The sequence below is a fragment of the Panicum virgatum genome, chromosome 2K, assembly GCF_016808335.1.
Source record: "Panicum virgatum strain AP13 chromosome 2K, P.virgatum_v5, whole genome shotgun sequence".
In the NCBI taxonomy this organism is placed as follows: Eukaryota; Viridiplantae; Streptophyta; class Magnoliopsida; order Poales; family Poaceae; genus Panicum; species Panicum virgatum.
The window spans coordinates 13,712,874-13,729,887 of record NC_053137.1 but is presented as its reverse complement, the minus strand read 5'-3'; the positions used below and the strand labels follow the sequence as shown (position 1 = coordinate 13,729,887).

Genomic DNA, 17,014 nt, shown 5'->3' with positions numbered 1-17,014 from the left:
TTGTGAGCCAAATTGATCGGCATATAGCTGCAGCTCCTGTCAATAACAATATGCTGTGCTTTGTGCCATCCCTGCTTAGACCAGTTATTAAACAAATATTCAATATTTACACGTGGTAGTATACCTAACACAAGACGAATTGTGGTAGTATACCTAACACAAGACGAATTGCACGTCATAGACCGGTGGTGGTATACCTAACAACCATAAAATGGAACTTAAGGAGAAGATACACAATAAGTAAGAAGAGGTGTGTGGCGGCACCGGGAGGTACGCTAATACAGCAAGGTGCCCCATCTATTTAGCCTAGCATATTTGAACCCTTCTCCGTGTCTTTCTTTCTAATTTCTTGGCTTTGATTGTTTTTTTTTCCTTTTTTCCATTTCTTCATTTTTTAGTTGTTCTCCTTAAGTTTTACTTTACCTATTTTTGTTTATTTTAGTAAGTATAAGGAGTAAGGACCCGGCTAAAATCATTTCAGTCAAATATACTTGTAATTGTTTTATTTTCCGTTTCATTTTAAATAATTTTTTATATTCTTCTATGTGTCTCCATTGGAGGGAACGCATGATAAGAGACAGGTAGAGGGAGAGAGAGAACAAAAAACGAGGGAGAATGTGTGAAGCTGGAGGAAGAAGAGAAACTATACCAAAGCTCTGCATCTGCCACTGGTTACAAGTGAAACAACACCGTTGAGCAATGCTATAAATGAATGGCAGATGCTGGAACATTAATATCCCCTCAATTCATAAATACAGTCCACTTGAACATTAATAATATCTTTAATATACAACTTTAACCACAACTTTTTGTCAAAACGGTAACAAAAAAAATACAGAAAGTTTTTGCACTATGAAAAATAAATCACAAATCCATTCTCAAATTAGTGCTAAAATAATGTTAGAAATGCAAACTTTCTTGTAGGACACAGTGCTATCACATCGGATCGCTGAGTAGTACTAAACATAAACAAGCATAAAGCACGTTCACGTAATCTAGTCATGCTAAATGGAAATCATCGGCAGCACGCAGAATTATCAGCTGCGCACTACGGCGAAAGAATCGAATTCTCTTGACCAGAAGAACTTTCCGAGACGAAACCAGGGAACCTGAGATGAGACAATGCATTTGGTTTGGCCATCTGCGCATGATTTCAGCATGTAACTCGAGGGCGAGTTCAGATAGTAAGTTCATCCATAGCAGCCGAAGAAATTAAACCAAGCTCGGCGACGCTGCCCGCAATGGACCCAAATCCATCACAGTCACAGGCCATGCGTCTGCTCCTGCTGGTACTCGCCATGACGGCAACCCGTGCAGCAGCGACCACGCACTCCTCAGGCCACGACGACGAGAAAGCTCTTCTGGCTTTCAAGGCCAAGATCTCCGGCCACCCCGGCGTGCTGGCCTCCTGGAACCAGAGCAGCAGCCACTGCAGCTGGGCCGGCGTCACCTGCAGCCGGAGACATCAGTGGCGAGTCGTCGCCTGGACCTCAGCGCACAGGGCCTGGCCCAGCGGCGGAACCAGAAATTTTGAATAAGGGGGGTCGAGCAGATACTTTATACTATACGTGGGAAACATATCAAAATATATATACGTGTTACTAATATTTTAGATAGAGAAAATGCTTTACATATGTTCTGTTTGCACTTTACAACTTCGCAGACGTATTGCGAATTTGTATTCTCTTTCTTTCATAAAATAATATCAAATGTCTTCGTTTTTTTAGTTTGACCATGTTTTCTGAAAAAAATTATAACATACTCCCTCCGTCCCACAAAGAGTGTAGTTTTAGGAAATTTCAGACACATTACTTATCTAAACAAATGACTTTGTTACCCCTAATTATTTCTACCAATTATGATTGAAAACCGCATTATTTATTTGGTTTTCTAGAAATGTAGGGTATTAACTACCGGAAAACGGTATTTTGCCGTGTGCTAGAATCTTCGCCGTGTGCATTATTTCGGGCACACGACGAAGACCTTTTTTACCGTGTGTCGCCAGAAGAACACACGGCAAAGCAAAAACACACGGGAAACCTTACTCTTCGCCGTGTGCCAAGGGCCAGCACACGGCAAACCTTGCTCTTCGCCGTGTGCCAGAACCAAGGACACACGGCGAAGTCTGAAAGTTCACCGTGTGTCCACGGTGCAGACACACGGCGAACAGACGCCGACGCCGTCAGCTAGCCCGGATGGCGTCTTCTCGCTTTTTTTCGCCGTGCGCCTATATATACACACGGCGAAAAGGTTCGCCGTGTGCGCGACTTTTGACACACGGCAAACAAGGGCTTCGCCGTCCCTGTAGCTGCCGTCGGCGCTTTGCCATCGGCGAACAGAAATGTCATGTTACTTTAATTATTAGCACATATTTAGTTAACCAAATAGAGTCCCAATACTTAATAATTAGGGTAATTAGGGGTAGGAGAGTCTTTTATATAGCCATAATTTATTCTAAAAACTCCAGAATGCCTTATATTTGGTGACGGAGAGAGTAATATTGGAGTCTTCGGGTTGGATTTGACTAGTATTTAGCTAGCTGCCTAGGTAGATGTGTATACGTGCACCGTTCAATATGTGTTGTTGGGTTTGTTAAGGACGATAGCCGAAAAACTTAAGTACAAAGCATCGTTGCATTGATTGACCTTTGTGTTGGGCTTTGGAATATAGGTGGGGGTTAAAAATTTTCACTGATTTTAGGGGGGCCGTGGCCCCTGCTCGCCCCCCCTGGTTCCGCCGTTGGCCTGGCCGGCACCATCTCCCCAGCCATCGGCAACCTCACCTTCCTGCGCTCGCTCAACCTCAGCTTCAACGGCCTGCGGGGGGAGATCCCTCCCAGCGTCGGCTCCCTCCGGCGCCTTCAGCAGCTGGACCTCGGCGTGAACATGCTCGCCGGCGTGATCCCGACCAACATCAGCCGCTGCACGAGCCTCCGTGTGCTGTGCATCTACAGCAACAAGGGGGTGCAGGGAAGCATCCCGGCCGAGATTGGCAGCATGCCGTCGCTTGCTGTTCTTGAGCTCGCCAACGACAGCATCACCGGCACCATCCCGTCGTCTCTGGGGAACCTTTCACGGATGACCATCCTGTCTCTGGCAATCAACTACCTCCAGGGATCCATCCCTGCCGGCATCGGGAACAATCAACATGTCACCTTCATTCAGCTTTCACTTAAGGGGTCTTTTACATTTTTACCATTATTACCAACCACACTCATCAGATTATCATCTTTAAAATGGCACCTACAACTATACCAGTAGAGAGAAATTTAACTTACAATTTTACCACTTTTGCGTACGTGGCAAGCCACGCAGCCATGCCACGTTGGCGTCCAGTCAGCCCGGAGTACGAAATGTCCTCCCTACCCCTGATCTCCTCTCTCTCTTTCCCTCTCCGACAGTCGTGTCCCAACTTTACTCTCCCTTCTTAGGTGGGCCCCACTTGTCAGCTTCATCTCCTACCTCTCGACACAGCCACTTTCAAAGCTATACCAGGTGGAACGATGCACGAATTTCAAAGCTGCACGCCCTCTGTAATGTAGCTTTAGCTTTGCTTCTTCTGTCTCTAGAAAGTTCTTGCATATAGTTGTTCCATTCCATCCTGATCCTGAGCGTCTCATCTAATTGCATTCTGGTCCTCGATCGATCAGGTGATCGAAGATCGCGCAGCACCTGCCGGGGAGGACGGACAACGAGATCAAGAACTACTGGAGGACCCGGGTGCAGAAGCACGCCAAGCAGCTCAACTGCGACGCCAACAGCAAGCGCTTCAAGGACAGCATGCGCTACCTCTTGATGCCGCACCTCGTCGACGCCGCCGCCCGCCGCCGCCGCCTCCTCCAGGCGCAGCACCACCAGCACACCGCCGCCGCCCACGGCCTGTCCGCCATCGGGATGGTCACCTCGTCCTCGGACTCCTTCGCGACCACGGCCGAGTCGTACCGACCAGGGAAGCCCGCCCCGTTCCCAATATACTTGCTGGAGTATATCACGCCGTGAGGGTGGGGCTCCACGGGCTCGACTCGCTCGGGGTCGGGGGCCCACCTCCAGGCCGCGCTCTACACGCTCGCCGACGCCGCGGCCGGGGGAGGGGACGCGGGGCAGGTGGACACGGCGGTGCAGAAGAACGGCGGGTGGTTCGGCTTCATCTCCGAGGCAGTGGCTGTGTCGAGAGGTAGGAGATGAAGCTGACAAGGGGGGCCCACCTGGAAGGGAGTAAAGTTGGGACCCGGCTGTCGGAGAGGGAAAGAGAGAGAGGAGATCAGGGGTAGGGAGGACATTTCGTACTCCGGGCTGACTGGACGCCAACGTGGCATGGCTGCGTGGCTTGCCACGTACGCAAAAGTGGTAAAATTGTAAGTTAAACTTCTCTCTACTGGTATAGTTGTAGGTGCCATTCTAAAGATGATAATCTGATGAGTGTGGTTGGTAATAATGGTAAAAATGTAAAAGACCCTCACTTAAGAACCTCTCAGGTTCGGTTCCTCCTTCACTGTACAACCTATCATCTGTGTACCTGCTTTCTATGGCAGGCAACAAGCTGCACGGCCGTCTACCATCAGACCTGGGGAAAAACCTTCCGAGCATCAAAGATATTGGGATCGGACTAAACCTGTTTAGTGGAGTTCTTCCACTGTCATTAACTAATCTCTCCACACTCCAGGCTATTGATGCTACATCCAATAGTTTCTCCGGGGTTGTTCCTTCTGATTTGGGTAGGTTGCAGAATCTTAATTTGTTTCAGATGGACAACAATATGTTAGAAGCAAACAATGAAGAAGAATGGGAATTTGTTGCTTCTTTGGCTAATTGTAGCAGATTACAGAAGCTAGAACTTGGATGGAATAGGCTCAAGGGGAAACTGCCAAGTTCATTGGCTAATTTGTCCGCCAATCTCCAAGTGCTACAAATTCCAAGCAACAAAATATCCGGTGCCGTCCCATTGGATGTCGGAAATTTGGCAAGTCTTCAGCTGGTTGACCTTTCAGACAACTTACTCAGCGGGGCCATTCCTGAAAGCATAGGAAAGCTTACACAATTGAATGAGTTATATCTGTCTTCGAACAATATCTCAGGAGTAGTACCATCCTCCATCGGAAAAATCACTAGTCTATCTATACTTTCTGTACATGCCAACAACTTGCAGGGTTCAATTCCACCAAGCATTGGAAATTTGAGCAAGCTTTCAGTATTGGATCTATTCAAAAACAAGGTTACTGGTTTTATCCCCAATGAAGTTGGGCACCTGTCATCAATCTCAATAGATTTCGATTTGTCTTACAACTTGCTGGAGGGACCGCTTCCTTCAGAGGTTGGTGGTTTGGTAAATCTCAAAGAGCTCACCCTGTCAGGAAACAAATTGTCAGGTGACATACCTGATACCATCAGTAACTGTAGAGTCCTGGAAAAACTAGCTTTGGATGGCAATTCATTCCAAGGAAGCATTCCTGTTACATTCAACAAAATGGCAGGCCTCACTTTCCTCAATTTGACGAACAATAAACTGAACGGTAGCATCCCTGGCAACCTAGCCAGCATTACTAACTTGCAGGAGTTGTACCTTGCCCACAATAACTTATCAGGAACGATTCCAGAATCGTTAGGCAATCAAACCTCTCTGCTCCGCCTTGATCTATCCTTCAACAATTTGCATGGCAAAGTACCAAAAGAAGGGATTTTCACAAATCTAACAGGACTATCAATTGTTGGGAACAATGCGTTATGCGGCGGAGTACCACAGCTCCATCTGCCAGAATGCCCAAGCTCTAGTGCAAGAAAGAATAAGAAAGGCATGTCGAAGTCTCTTAGAATAGCAATCCCAACAGCAGGAGCTCCCCTGCTCTCAATTTTTGTTGTTTGGGCTGGACTTCTTTACAGAAAGTTAAAGAAAGCATCAAAAAAAGAAATACCACCACAATTCACAGAGCCCGAGCTTCCAATAGTTCCGTACAATGACATATTGAAAGGAACAGATGGATTTTCAGAAGCAAATGTGCTTGGAAAAGGAAGATATGGTAAAGTATACAAATGCACTCTAGAAAATCAAGCCACTGCTGTAGCTGTTAAGGTGTTCAATCTCCAGGTATCAGGGTCATATAAAAGCTTCCAGGCTGAATGTGAGGCACTGAGAAGAGTGAAGCACCGCTGCCTTGTAAAGATCGTTACATGCTGTTCAAGCATCGACCACCAGGGTCAAGACTTCAGAGCAATAGTCTTTGAGTTCATGACTAACAGCAGCTTAGACAGATGGATCCACTCAAATTTTGATAGACAAAATGGGCAAGGAGCACTTAGCTTGTCACAGAGGTTAGATATCGCAGTGGACATCGTGGATGCTTTGGACTATCTTCACAACGGTTGCCAGCCACCAGTCATCCATTGCGATCTAAAGCCAAGCAACATTCTTCTTAATCAGGACATGAGAGCTTGTGTTGGGGATTTTGGCATTGCTAGAGTTCTAGATGAAGCAACAAGCAAACAACATATGAATTCCAACAGTTCCATAGGAATAAGAGGTTCCATCGGGTACATTGCTCCAGGTAACTTTTGGTCGTCCCCATGTTCTTCACACTATATCATCTAATTAGCCCTATGCACATGACATCTTTGCAATAAATTGCAGAATATGGAGATGGTCTTGCAGTATCCACTAATGGTGATGTCTTTAGTCTCGGTATCACTTTGATCGAGATGTTCACGGGAAGGAGCCCAACAAATGATATGTTTAAAGATGGGATAAGCCTGCATCATTATGCTGAGGTGGCTTTCCCAGACAAGGTTATGGAGATAGCAGATGCCAACATATGGCTACGTGAAGGACCAAACACTAGCAATGATACAAGGTATATAACAAAAATTAAGGAATGTTTGTCTTCCGTGATTCAGCTTGGTATCCTGTGCTCAAAGCAATTGCCCACAGAGCGGTTATCAATGAGCAATGCTGCAGCAGAGATGCATGCTATCAGAGATAAATACTCCAGTACTCAGCAACTAAGTGATGTCAGATCATATCAGTAACCATTGTCTTATACTGTCATGTTTCTCATGAATGTATTGTTAGAGTCTATAATACATTTTCTTCTTTATATATTCCAGTCTTTATCAATGCCAGTGTAGTATTGCCATATCATATGAACAATAATAGTGCCAGAAAATTTTGGTGTTCTCATGGTTATCAGCAATAACAAAAACATATGTTCTAGGTTTTAGCATGGGTTTGGGATCAAGAGATTTGTTGTACTTATATTTCTTTCCACATTCTTAAGCATGTATGAGTGTATGACGCATGCTAGCTAATTCAGAAATAAATCCAAGAAAATACAAACACTCGTGCTGAGTCGAGGACTCGAACCAAGGTGGACAAGTCCAATCATAAAGAACCGAAACAACTAAGTTACACTTATTCGCATAATATGAAGGATATTTTGAATAACACCAATCACTTGAACTCGTGCTTGATTCTTCACCACCACTTACCCATTCACCAAATGTGGCAAATGATTCATGCTTGGGCTTCTTCTCCTTCTTTTTCTTGTCCTTCTTGAACTTCTTCTCAACCTTCATAAGTTGATGGTGAGGCCCATCTTTGAGGAAGACCATATACCCCATTGAGTTGATTTCCTTCAAGCATTTGTTTATCTTCTTCACTTGCTTGTAGAAGTTGTGGTTCATTGGTTCTTTTTTATTATTTGAGGAGTTTCTTGCATCCTCCTCTTCCTCATCACTTGAACTACCTTTGATGACCATCTTCTTCAACTTCTTGAGTTATTTGCATGCAAGTGCACTATGCGTTGGTGAAGAGGATGATGCTTTTGTCTTGATATCATTGCGTAGTTCATGAGCGATCACCTTATTGAGGACTTGATTTGGTGTCAGCGTGTTGAGCTTTTTCTCATATAGAATTGTGGTCACCAAATCATAGTCCGGCCTTCGGAGTGAGTGAAGGATCTTGCGAATGAGTTTCGTATCTTCAATTTGCTTTATACATAGAGAATTAATCTCATTCACAAGAGTATTCAATCGTGAGTACATAGATTCGGCATTCTCATCATCAAGTTGCTTAAAGCTATTAAGCTTATCAATGAGAACATGATATCTTTCATTGGCAACATCTTCCGTGCCCTTATGGTTCTCAATGATAGTCTTCCATAGCTCTTTAGCATTTTCATAAGAATAAACACAATTGAACACATTATCACTAAGAGAAGACAAGATTATGTATTTTGCGGTGACATCATGTTGCTTCTCTTGGTGACCATTATTTTTCGTGCCTTCACTCAGAACTCTCAAAATGTTTAGTCCCGTCGCTTGGAGATGGGCTTGCATTAAAACCTTCCATCGTTGGAAGCCCGTGCCGTCGAACCGTGGAGCGGGTCTAAAGGGATCCATCCTTTCCCCCTAAGAGCTAACTCACTAGGCGGTGAAGTCTACCGGTCTAATGAGCCGGTAATCACAAAATTTGCCAATAGAATTGGCTTTCTTTGTGAGAGAAGTGAGTCCCGGCTCTAATACCAATTGAAAGTGATCGGGTGCTCTAGCCTAAGAGGGGGAGGGAGTGAATTAGGCACTTTTAAAATCTTAACCTATGGCTCCAACTAGTTTGCACAAAACTTAAACTAAAACAAGCTATCTAGATATACAACTATAGTTCTTCTAGTGTGAAAACCTCATCCCAAAAAGAGTTTTGCAATCTATAGCCAATCCTAGCAAGATACTACACTAAGAAAGTAAAGGCACATAAGTTGCAATATGAAATGCGGAAGCTTAAAGAGGAGAGATGAGAGAAAGCAAACTCTCGACACGAGGATTTATCCCGTGGTTCGGATTGACACAAAGGCGCCCCTACATCTACGTTGTTGAAGCACTCACGAAGAGTATCGCTTCCCGGCAATCAAGTCTCTTCCGTGAACACAATCACGGTCACTTTTTTTCCTGATTTCCACTAAGAGAGATTGCCCACGAAGGAGAGGTCTCCGTCCCCCGCACAATATTGTCGATGCCGCTCCATACCAAATCGGAGGGTCGTTGATGTGCCGGCGAGCCACCAATGCTCCAAGGAGGCTGGCGCACCGAAATACAAGTTTGGTTCACTCTAGAACCAGCCACAAGGATCTCAACCTTGCTTGCTCACTCACTTAGGAGCTAACCTAGCACTAACACTTATATAGGTCACCAACTCAAGAGAGCCGTTACTAGCCGTTAGCCAGTTTTCTGCGTAGGCATCGGAACTTCCGGTGCATAGGGCATCGGTTCTTTCGGTCACTCTACGCTCTGAAGTAGCCGTTGGCCTTTCTGACACTGCTGCAGCAACTTCAGGGACCATCGAATGAACTGATGCTATGGCGTCGGAACTTCCAGTGACACTTGATCTTCATATAGCTGTTGCACCTTGCTGACGTCATTGCACCGACGCTTGCCCCGGCGGCCGTCGGTTCTTCCGGTGCTGAAGGCTGGTCCGCTGCACGTTTGACGTCGTCTCTGGAACATAGTACGTTGGATGCACCGATGCTTGACTTGACACCGTCAGTTCAACCGGTGCTACACTCTTTCTTCACTTGATCTCCAAAGGTGCTCAGACTTGCACTGATGTCAGGGCGTCGGATCTTTCGACAACCATCGGATGCACCGATGCTTTAGGCATCGGTTAAACCGGTGCTACTGATTTCAGTAGAACTCGTCCAATTCAGCATTTCTTTGAGTTCTTTCTTCATATTTTGTTTTGTATGGCCTTTTTACTTCATCCCTGGGATCTAGAAATGTTCACTCAATAAAACCATTAGTCCTATTAATTGTGTTGTCATACGATCACCAAAATCACTCGAAATGGCATAAAAGGTGCCATGTTCGTTACAGAGATCTTAGAAATAACCAGAATTATTATATCCACATAATCGGATCATGGGTTATACCAAGATCACTTGTGCTATTTGAGATATCAAAAGATACTCTTAATTCCAATCTACCAATATTTGGTTGGACTGGCGCTGCTACTAGATAGCAAATCTTTGCAAAAATAATATCCGGCCGGGAACTTTTGCAAGATATATTAACGCATCAATAGCACGGAGATAATGAACCATATGTCCTATTAACTCATCTCAATCACTATGGCATACAATAACCTCTCTCTCTCCTAGAGATAGAACAACCATAGGATACCTTCATATTGAATTGCTCAATATGATCTGGATATTGAAGCTTTATACAAAACCTTGAGAGAAGATGCTTAGATCATAAACACAAAATAAAATATTGGTTTAGTCTGTATCTTCCATATTAAACTCCGTCTTTGATTGTCACGCGCTATCAATGTGTGTTCATTACTAATGGTGTCAAATTTATTGACCACCATATAAGACTATGAAGTCCAATCAAGGACATAAAAAATGAACACCCACGTGTAATCAACCTTGTATTCCTTAAGTTTAAGGAATACACACAAAGTCGATTGTACCAAATTCGACTTAACTGCTTTAAGCCATATATTGACTTAAGCAATACACAATATATGTTGCGATTTTATGTATTAGGGTTGGGTATGTGAACTCCTTTCCGGAAGCTTCACAAATATACCAAATCAAGTGATCATATAAATATATACAATCACTACATCTATCAACTATCAACTGCAAAGATAGATGCTTTTGTACTGCCAATCAAAAGATAGTATTGGAAATTTGTAACAATTACTTAGGAGAATAATTTGCACTAAAACTAAGTGCCTAGGCTTTGCATAAACCCCTTATGCTACTAGTCTTGCTTTGTATCTCACCACCATATTGTTCTCAATCCATTCTAGGATGAGAACACTTATGTATCCCAAGTAAAGATACCTTGAGATGTTAGCTCAATAGGCTAAACCATCTCTTTCTTGGTGAGCAAGACTATTTTTGTATGTACTACTTCATTCAACAAGTTCCAATAAGAGTGTTCAAAATACTCTACCATGGTCTTATTAATTGGATGACTTGGAATGTTGTATACAATTTATTCAGAGAAATATGTGTCGACACGTTTGTTTCATAAAATTCTCCAGTCTATCAAAACTCAAAAATACCATTAACGACTCATCGTGACTTCCTGAAACGAGAGTCATGGCTTTCCTATATCCTAGCATCAGTATTTTATGTGCACCTCTGAGCTAGGTTTGTGGATGACATTCATCCATCGGGTAATAACCAATATTTACCCACAATATATTGCCAACCATAGATTGACCTGCATTTACTATCTTAGAAGGAAAGCCTTCTATTGCTAGCAATGAATAATTCTGCTTTATGGCCATACTTCTCCCCCTCTTATTCACAATTGGGAGTTGAGTGGATTTATTTGGTATCTCCACTCTTTCTGGCACATACTTACAAAGGATCAACAAATTTAAAAGATATCTTAGTAGTCAGTAAATGCATGTGGCAGTTTATTTGCAATATTTTGCAAATCAATTCCTTGAACTCAAAATTCAATTCATTTAGTACGTGATTCTGAGCTTGAAATGCCTTAAGCACTATAAATATTTTCCTGGCATTATATATGGTACTTCAAATCTCCCCCTAATGCCTGGAATGCTCGTTATTAAAATAAACTCAGCGTACGGGCCGTAAATAGGTCCTCCTTGAGAAGTTCTAGATACTTAATGATTGACGGAGATTGAAAATCTTATGTTGATCTCAAATTTTCTGTGTGTACCCATCAATGTACGCTGTGGTGGTGAGATTGGTACATATACAACGTCACCCAATCTTACGCAAATAGGAAATCTTCAAGGATTCCCACGTACTAAATGCATATATAGGGGATATTCAATTAATTATTAGTCAGGACTGTGTAAATCTACCTCAGGACTGTGTAAATCTACCTGACTCCAACTCCAAGTTGGCAAATAGCAATTCTCTAACATTGGTCCTATATTATTTTGATGTCTTTCGTATAGATTCCATTTATCCCTTTTGATATTTAACTGAATTTCTAAAGCCAAAACAATCGTTTTAAGGCATATAAATTCAGTAGTGTTCAGAATAATGAGCTCACAACTTGAGCCATTATATACCAAATGCATGGCTGAGTGTGGATACGTCACACACTCTAGATCATCTTATAGATGTATCTTTACAACCATGAAATGCCTGAACTGTCCATACAATATTTGTATCATACCAAAAAAATATTCTCTTGAATATAAGACATTTAAATATTATTTTAAGATAAGAGGGTCTTAAAATCTATCTGTGGCACTTGTCGTAACCACACTTTTGAAAAAATAGGACCAATAGAATTGCTAATAATTTTTCAACTAATCCTATAGGATGGGCAAGTTGATCATTCCAAATTTGAAATGCATCAACAGTGTGAAAAATTATCTTATTCGCAACATTTTGTACGAGAATGATTGTATGCATAATACAATCAATGGGTCAGTTGGATCCATGCCACTCCAATTTCTTGAAATTGGATCTCATGTTGAAAATCACGCCATTGAGTGGCATGATTTTGAACGTGACACCCAATTTCACGGAGTTGTGGTGGCATGAATCGAATTTTCCCTACAATCAAAATGAGACTTATCTCATTACTTATATGCCATATCTAATATTATCTTTTTGTGTTTCCAAACAAAAGCACATTTGGATATCTCTACATATGAGTCAAATTAGGACATAATTAAATATCCGCAATTATTAACTCATATCTATAGGAAGAATGATAGTGGTAGAACAAACCAAACTACCAATGCATCGCATCAACGATAGCCAAAATTATTCCCTCTTCTTGTCATAAGAACTAGGAACATTTTGCTTCCCCAATTATAGACTTTATGGCAAAAAAAATTATCCACTAGGCACATACCATTCCCACATTGGAATGATTCCCGGACTATCTATATTTATATATGACAAGAATTCAATGAAATTCTCATCTAATATATAAAAATCCATAAATATTATCGAGTATCAAATTTATAATATGATACCTACAATACTTATGCGTTGACAATGAGTATTACAACATCTTTGATGTATAACGAACAATCCCTAATTGAGGTTCATAAAATTCTTCCCTTAGTCAATGGGATAAAACCAATGCTATTTTCCACTGTCCATGTAGGATAATGATACCATCTAGAGCGAGTTCATCAAACTCCTCTGAAGTCAATATCCAAACATGTGACAGTCCATTGATTTAATTAATTTACACCGAAGGTAAATTAAAAATCATATGCTGATGTTGTAATCTCCAATGCAAAATTTAGGGGATTCATATCTTTACTTTGTTTTGGATGGTTGGAGATAGTCAACAAAATTTCAAACTGCACAACAATTAGAGGTAGTCACAAGATGTGTATATCTCATAGACAATCATTATTAATATGGCACACACATAGTAGATAATCTCTATGTCCGAGACTTAGAGTAGATCTCTCAGTAGTAGGCAAATAAATTGCTGCTATAAGCATGGTCTCTGGGCTGATATATTCACATGAATATACCGCAGCCAGTGCTTAAGACTCTACTACCTGTTTGTAACTTTTAATAATGAATGATGGTAATCACCATAAAAGTGTACCATTCGTATATTTCCAAAACACTTATTTGGGAGAACACAATGTAGGTAATCATCAAGTTAAAATAAACGTGATGTAGACCTTTCTGCAATGGGCGAAAAATCACTGCCATAGGCACGGTCTTTGGGCTGAATAATTCAATATGAATTAAACGCAACCAATGCCTAGCTCTCCATTACTTGTGTTAGAATCCCAAATGTATCCAAGATATAGATATAACAATTTTACATAACCCCTCAATAATTAAGAAATTCTTAATTAAGAGGAACAATCTTTGTTAAAATGTTATTTATAGAAAAATAACTAAATTAACAAGGTTAACAAAGTACTCTACCATATTGATACTGTTTAATTCAGAGATTAAAATTGAAAATTTACTAAGCAAATAGTGCTATAGTCAGATAATGGCATAATTTGCACAAATCCTTTAGGGATCAAAGCAAAAATTCATTTTTTATGTTAGCCTTACTAGCAAAAAATGGTTTGGTTGCCATTTTGCCTTTCTAGACTAGGCCAATATGTGCCTAAATACAACCGTCATTAATTAAGCATCACTTAATTAAGAGGATTCGATTTTATTGCAATTAAAATAATTGCCAACCAACAAAATCGATAAACTATTTATGTGTACATATACAATTTTCTGATCTCGAAAGCAAACAATGTATAGGTATAAAAACTCTACCATACAAATACTGTTAGAGTCCATGACTAAAACAGAAAATCATAGACATAGAAAACTTATGTAAACACTAAACAGTGAAAAATCTGCAATATAATGTATTATTATGCAACTTTTTAAAGACTCATAGGTCTCGAAAACTATCTATTTACTATAGGTAAATAATTTGCATCATAAGACATTGAAACACAAGGTCTAAAACAAGCATTTATATATAGCATCAATTATAAATGTAATATATTGCAGTGTTGTATCTAGTCTAGGGGCTAAAACAGAAGAATCTAGACCTCAAGTATAAATATGCAGAACTGAATATTTTAAACATGCAAATAAATATAAGTTTGAGGAACTTATTGTGAATTTGCAAGAGAGAACGGGGGATCCTATTTGTCTTCCGGAAGGTGGTAAACTCATATATCTTTAATCCACTAGCGGCCCAATAGATAGATACGCGTAGCAGATCCAAATGGCCCAATAAGTAAACTGCTCAGAGTTATATCATTCGCATATCTTCGGCTCAAAATAGGTAGCATACAACGACTAATCTTGAACGGATTAACAGCATAGGGCCACGTGTTGTGGGTTTGATAAAAACAAATTATGATCCTATCATCAAGTGGGTATGGTGTTAATTTTTTTATTATCCTTTTATCTCGTTGCATCTAAAAGTGTTGATTTATCCTACCAGTAGTGATATCCAATATTATTCTTTTTTTAAAAAATATTCAACATTTTTTAATAGTAGATTCAACATCTCTTAACAGTAAATTCAACATTTTTAATAAACTAGTTCAACATTTTCAATGTAAATGTTGAAATTGTATATCTATAATGTTGAAGTACTATACCTAAATTGTTGGGCTCGAGTGATTAAAATGTTGGATGTATTAGAAAAACAAAAATATAGCATGTCAGATCTCATTTTGCTATGAAAATTCAAAGAAATATTATGATTTAAACGGAATTGAAATTGGATGAAACAATAGAGAGAAAAACGAGTTTGAAGTTTGAAACCTCCATGCGGCAAGCAACCCTGTGCATGTGAATCTGTCCAATCATGTTGCTTTTCCAATCTCTCCCAGGCTCCCATGGTTGCACGTGCTCCATGCCTAAGATTCATGCGAAAGAAAAATGATAAAAGAAAAATTGTAACCAGTCGTCTCTTAACGCACTAATTTTAAAGTGGAAGATACATTGCCTTCCCACCTTCCGGAAGGTAGATAGTTTTTCCGTGAGAGAATGGGGTGCTCGGCTTGGAACTGTTTTGCACGTTTTTTTATTTTTATATTTTTCAAAATCATTTTTTACAGAAATATATTTTCGGTTTCATAATATGTTTCTGTAAAAAATGATTTTGAAAAATATAAAAATAAAAAACGCCTGTTTTGCAGTCCAGGCTCGGCCTGTCGGCCTTGGCCTGCGCCGGCCCATTGGCTCGGCTCGGCCCAAGTAGAAAAGGAGAGAGGGGGCGGTTAGGGTTGGGATCCAATCCCTTCCCACGAACCGTCGCCGCCTGCTCCAGAAGGCGCCGCCTCCTGCCTCTGGGGGCTCCGTGTGCCGCCGCCCCTTGGTGCGTCCGCCGCCGAGCCATGGAGCACCGCCGCCACCGCCTTGATGCGCTGCCGTCGCGGCCTCCTGTGTGCGCTGCCGCCTGTGCCGTGTGCCGCCGCGAAGAGCCGCCTCGCTTCAGCGCCGCCGCGCCATGGAGGGCCGCCTGCCCCCTGTGCAAGCGCCGCCGCCTCCTTCCCGTAAATCGGCGCTGCTGCCTCTCCTGTGCCAAACGCCGCGGCGCCCCTTGGTCCCAACCGCCGCCACGCCCCATCGCCTAGATGCGCTGCCGCCCCTTGCCCCCTTGCGCCATCGCTCTGGCCCCCGGCGGGTGCACCGCCGGCGCGACACTCCGCCACCGCTGGCGCCGTGGCCGTCCGCGCCTCCATGCGTGCCGGCGTTGCCGGCCACCGGACTCAGTCTGCGATGCGAGCCGCCGGTTGAGGAGACGGACTGCTGGTGTATGTTCAACCGTGGAGGTTCCTTGGTGTTAGCGTCGGAGGACGAGTTGTCGCCGGTGGTAATGCCAATCTGGTGCGTTCGGAGGAGCACCAGAGGCGCTGCTCGAGAGCACAACGGTCGGCGTCGAAGGGCCAGGCCGTTGGCCTTGGTCCATTGGCGGCGCGTGGGTGCGTTGTCGTCGACAGCGCCGGTTACGACCACCACGGATTCGGCGGCCACTACAGCCACATCGACCATTGCCTCCTTCACGACGACGACGTGCAGTTCGTCAAATTCCTGGAGGCCAAACTCGGCAAGTTGCCGATGGTGGCTGTGTGGCGTTGTTCCTCTTGCCGACTGCCTGTCTTCTGTTTCTTCTTTGGATGATTGGATCATTGTGAATCCGCCATGGTTCGTCTTGACGGTGCAGAGATCATCGAGTCTCTGTTCTTGCTGTTCGTGTCTTTGGGCGATTCGTGTCTTTGGGCGAGTCCATGAAGATCGGGAATTTGCCATAGACGTGCTTCTCGGCGAGTTCGCCTGTTCTCGGCGAGATGGCCGATCGGCCTCGACTTCTTTGCTTGCGCTCAGTGGTGAACAAAGTGACTGATAATATGTTAGAAATAAAAGTCAATGGAATGGTTGGATTCTCATTGATAGAATTGATTATATATTTATACAAATCCAAAGGGCATGGCGTCTCTTGGGATTGGCCCTTTCGAGTTGGCCCTTTCGTGAGTGGCCCTTTTGCGAAAGGTAACCACTTAATGACTAGTTTAACTATTA

At 42.5% G+C, this 17,014-nt stretch overlaps 1 protein-coding gene across 1 annotated transcript; it reads left to right on the top strand.

Moving 5' to 3' along the window:
- Positions 1–4,488: 4,488 nt before the first annotated feature.
- LOC120667813 (probable LRR receptor-like serine/threonine-protein kinase At3g47570) lies at positions 4,489–7,210 on the top strand. Its single transcript, XM_039947810.1, has 2 exons — positions 4,489–6,538; positions 6,622–7,210. Exons 1-2 carry the CDS (start codon positions 4,525–4,527, stop codon positions 7,014–7,016), a joined length of 2,409 nt encoding a protein of 802 aa, XP_039803744.1. The 5' UTR covers positions 4,489–4,524; the 3' UTR covers positions 7,017–7,210.
- Positions 7,211–17,014: the final 9,804 nt, after the last annotated feature.

What these genes read in the sequence shown, in the direction of transcription:
- LOC120667813 (XM_039947810.1), top strand. Translation starts at nt 4,525, where the DNA reads ATGGCAGGCAACAAGCTGCACGGCCGTCTACCATCAGACCTGGGGAAA. An exon ending in CATCGGGTACATTGCTCCAG is followed by an intron (nt 6,539 to 6,621) that starts GTAACTTTTGGT and finishes AATAAATTGCAG; the next exon opens with AATATGGAGATGGTCTTGCA.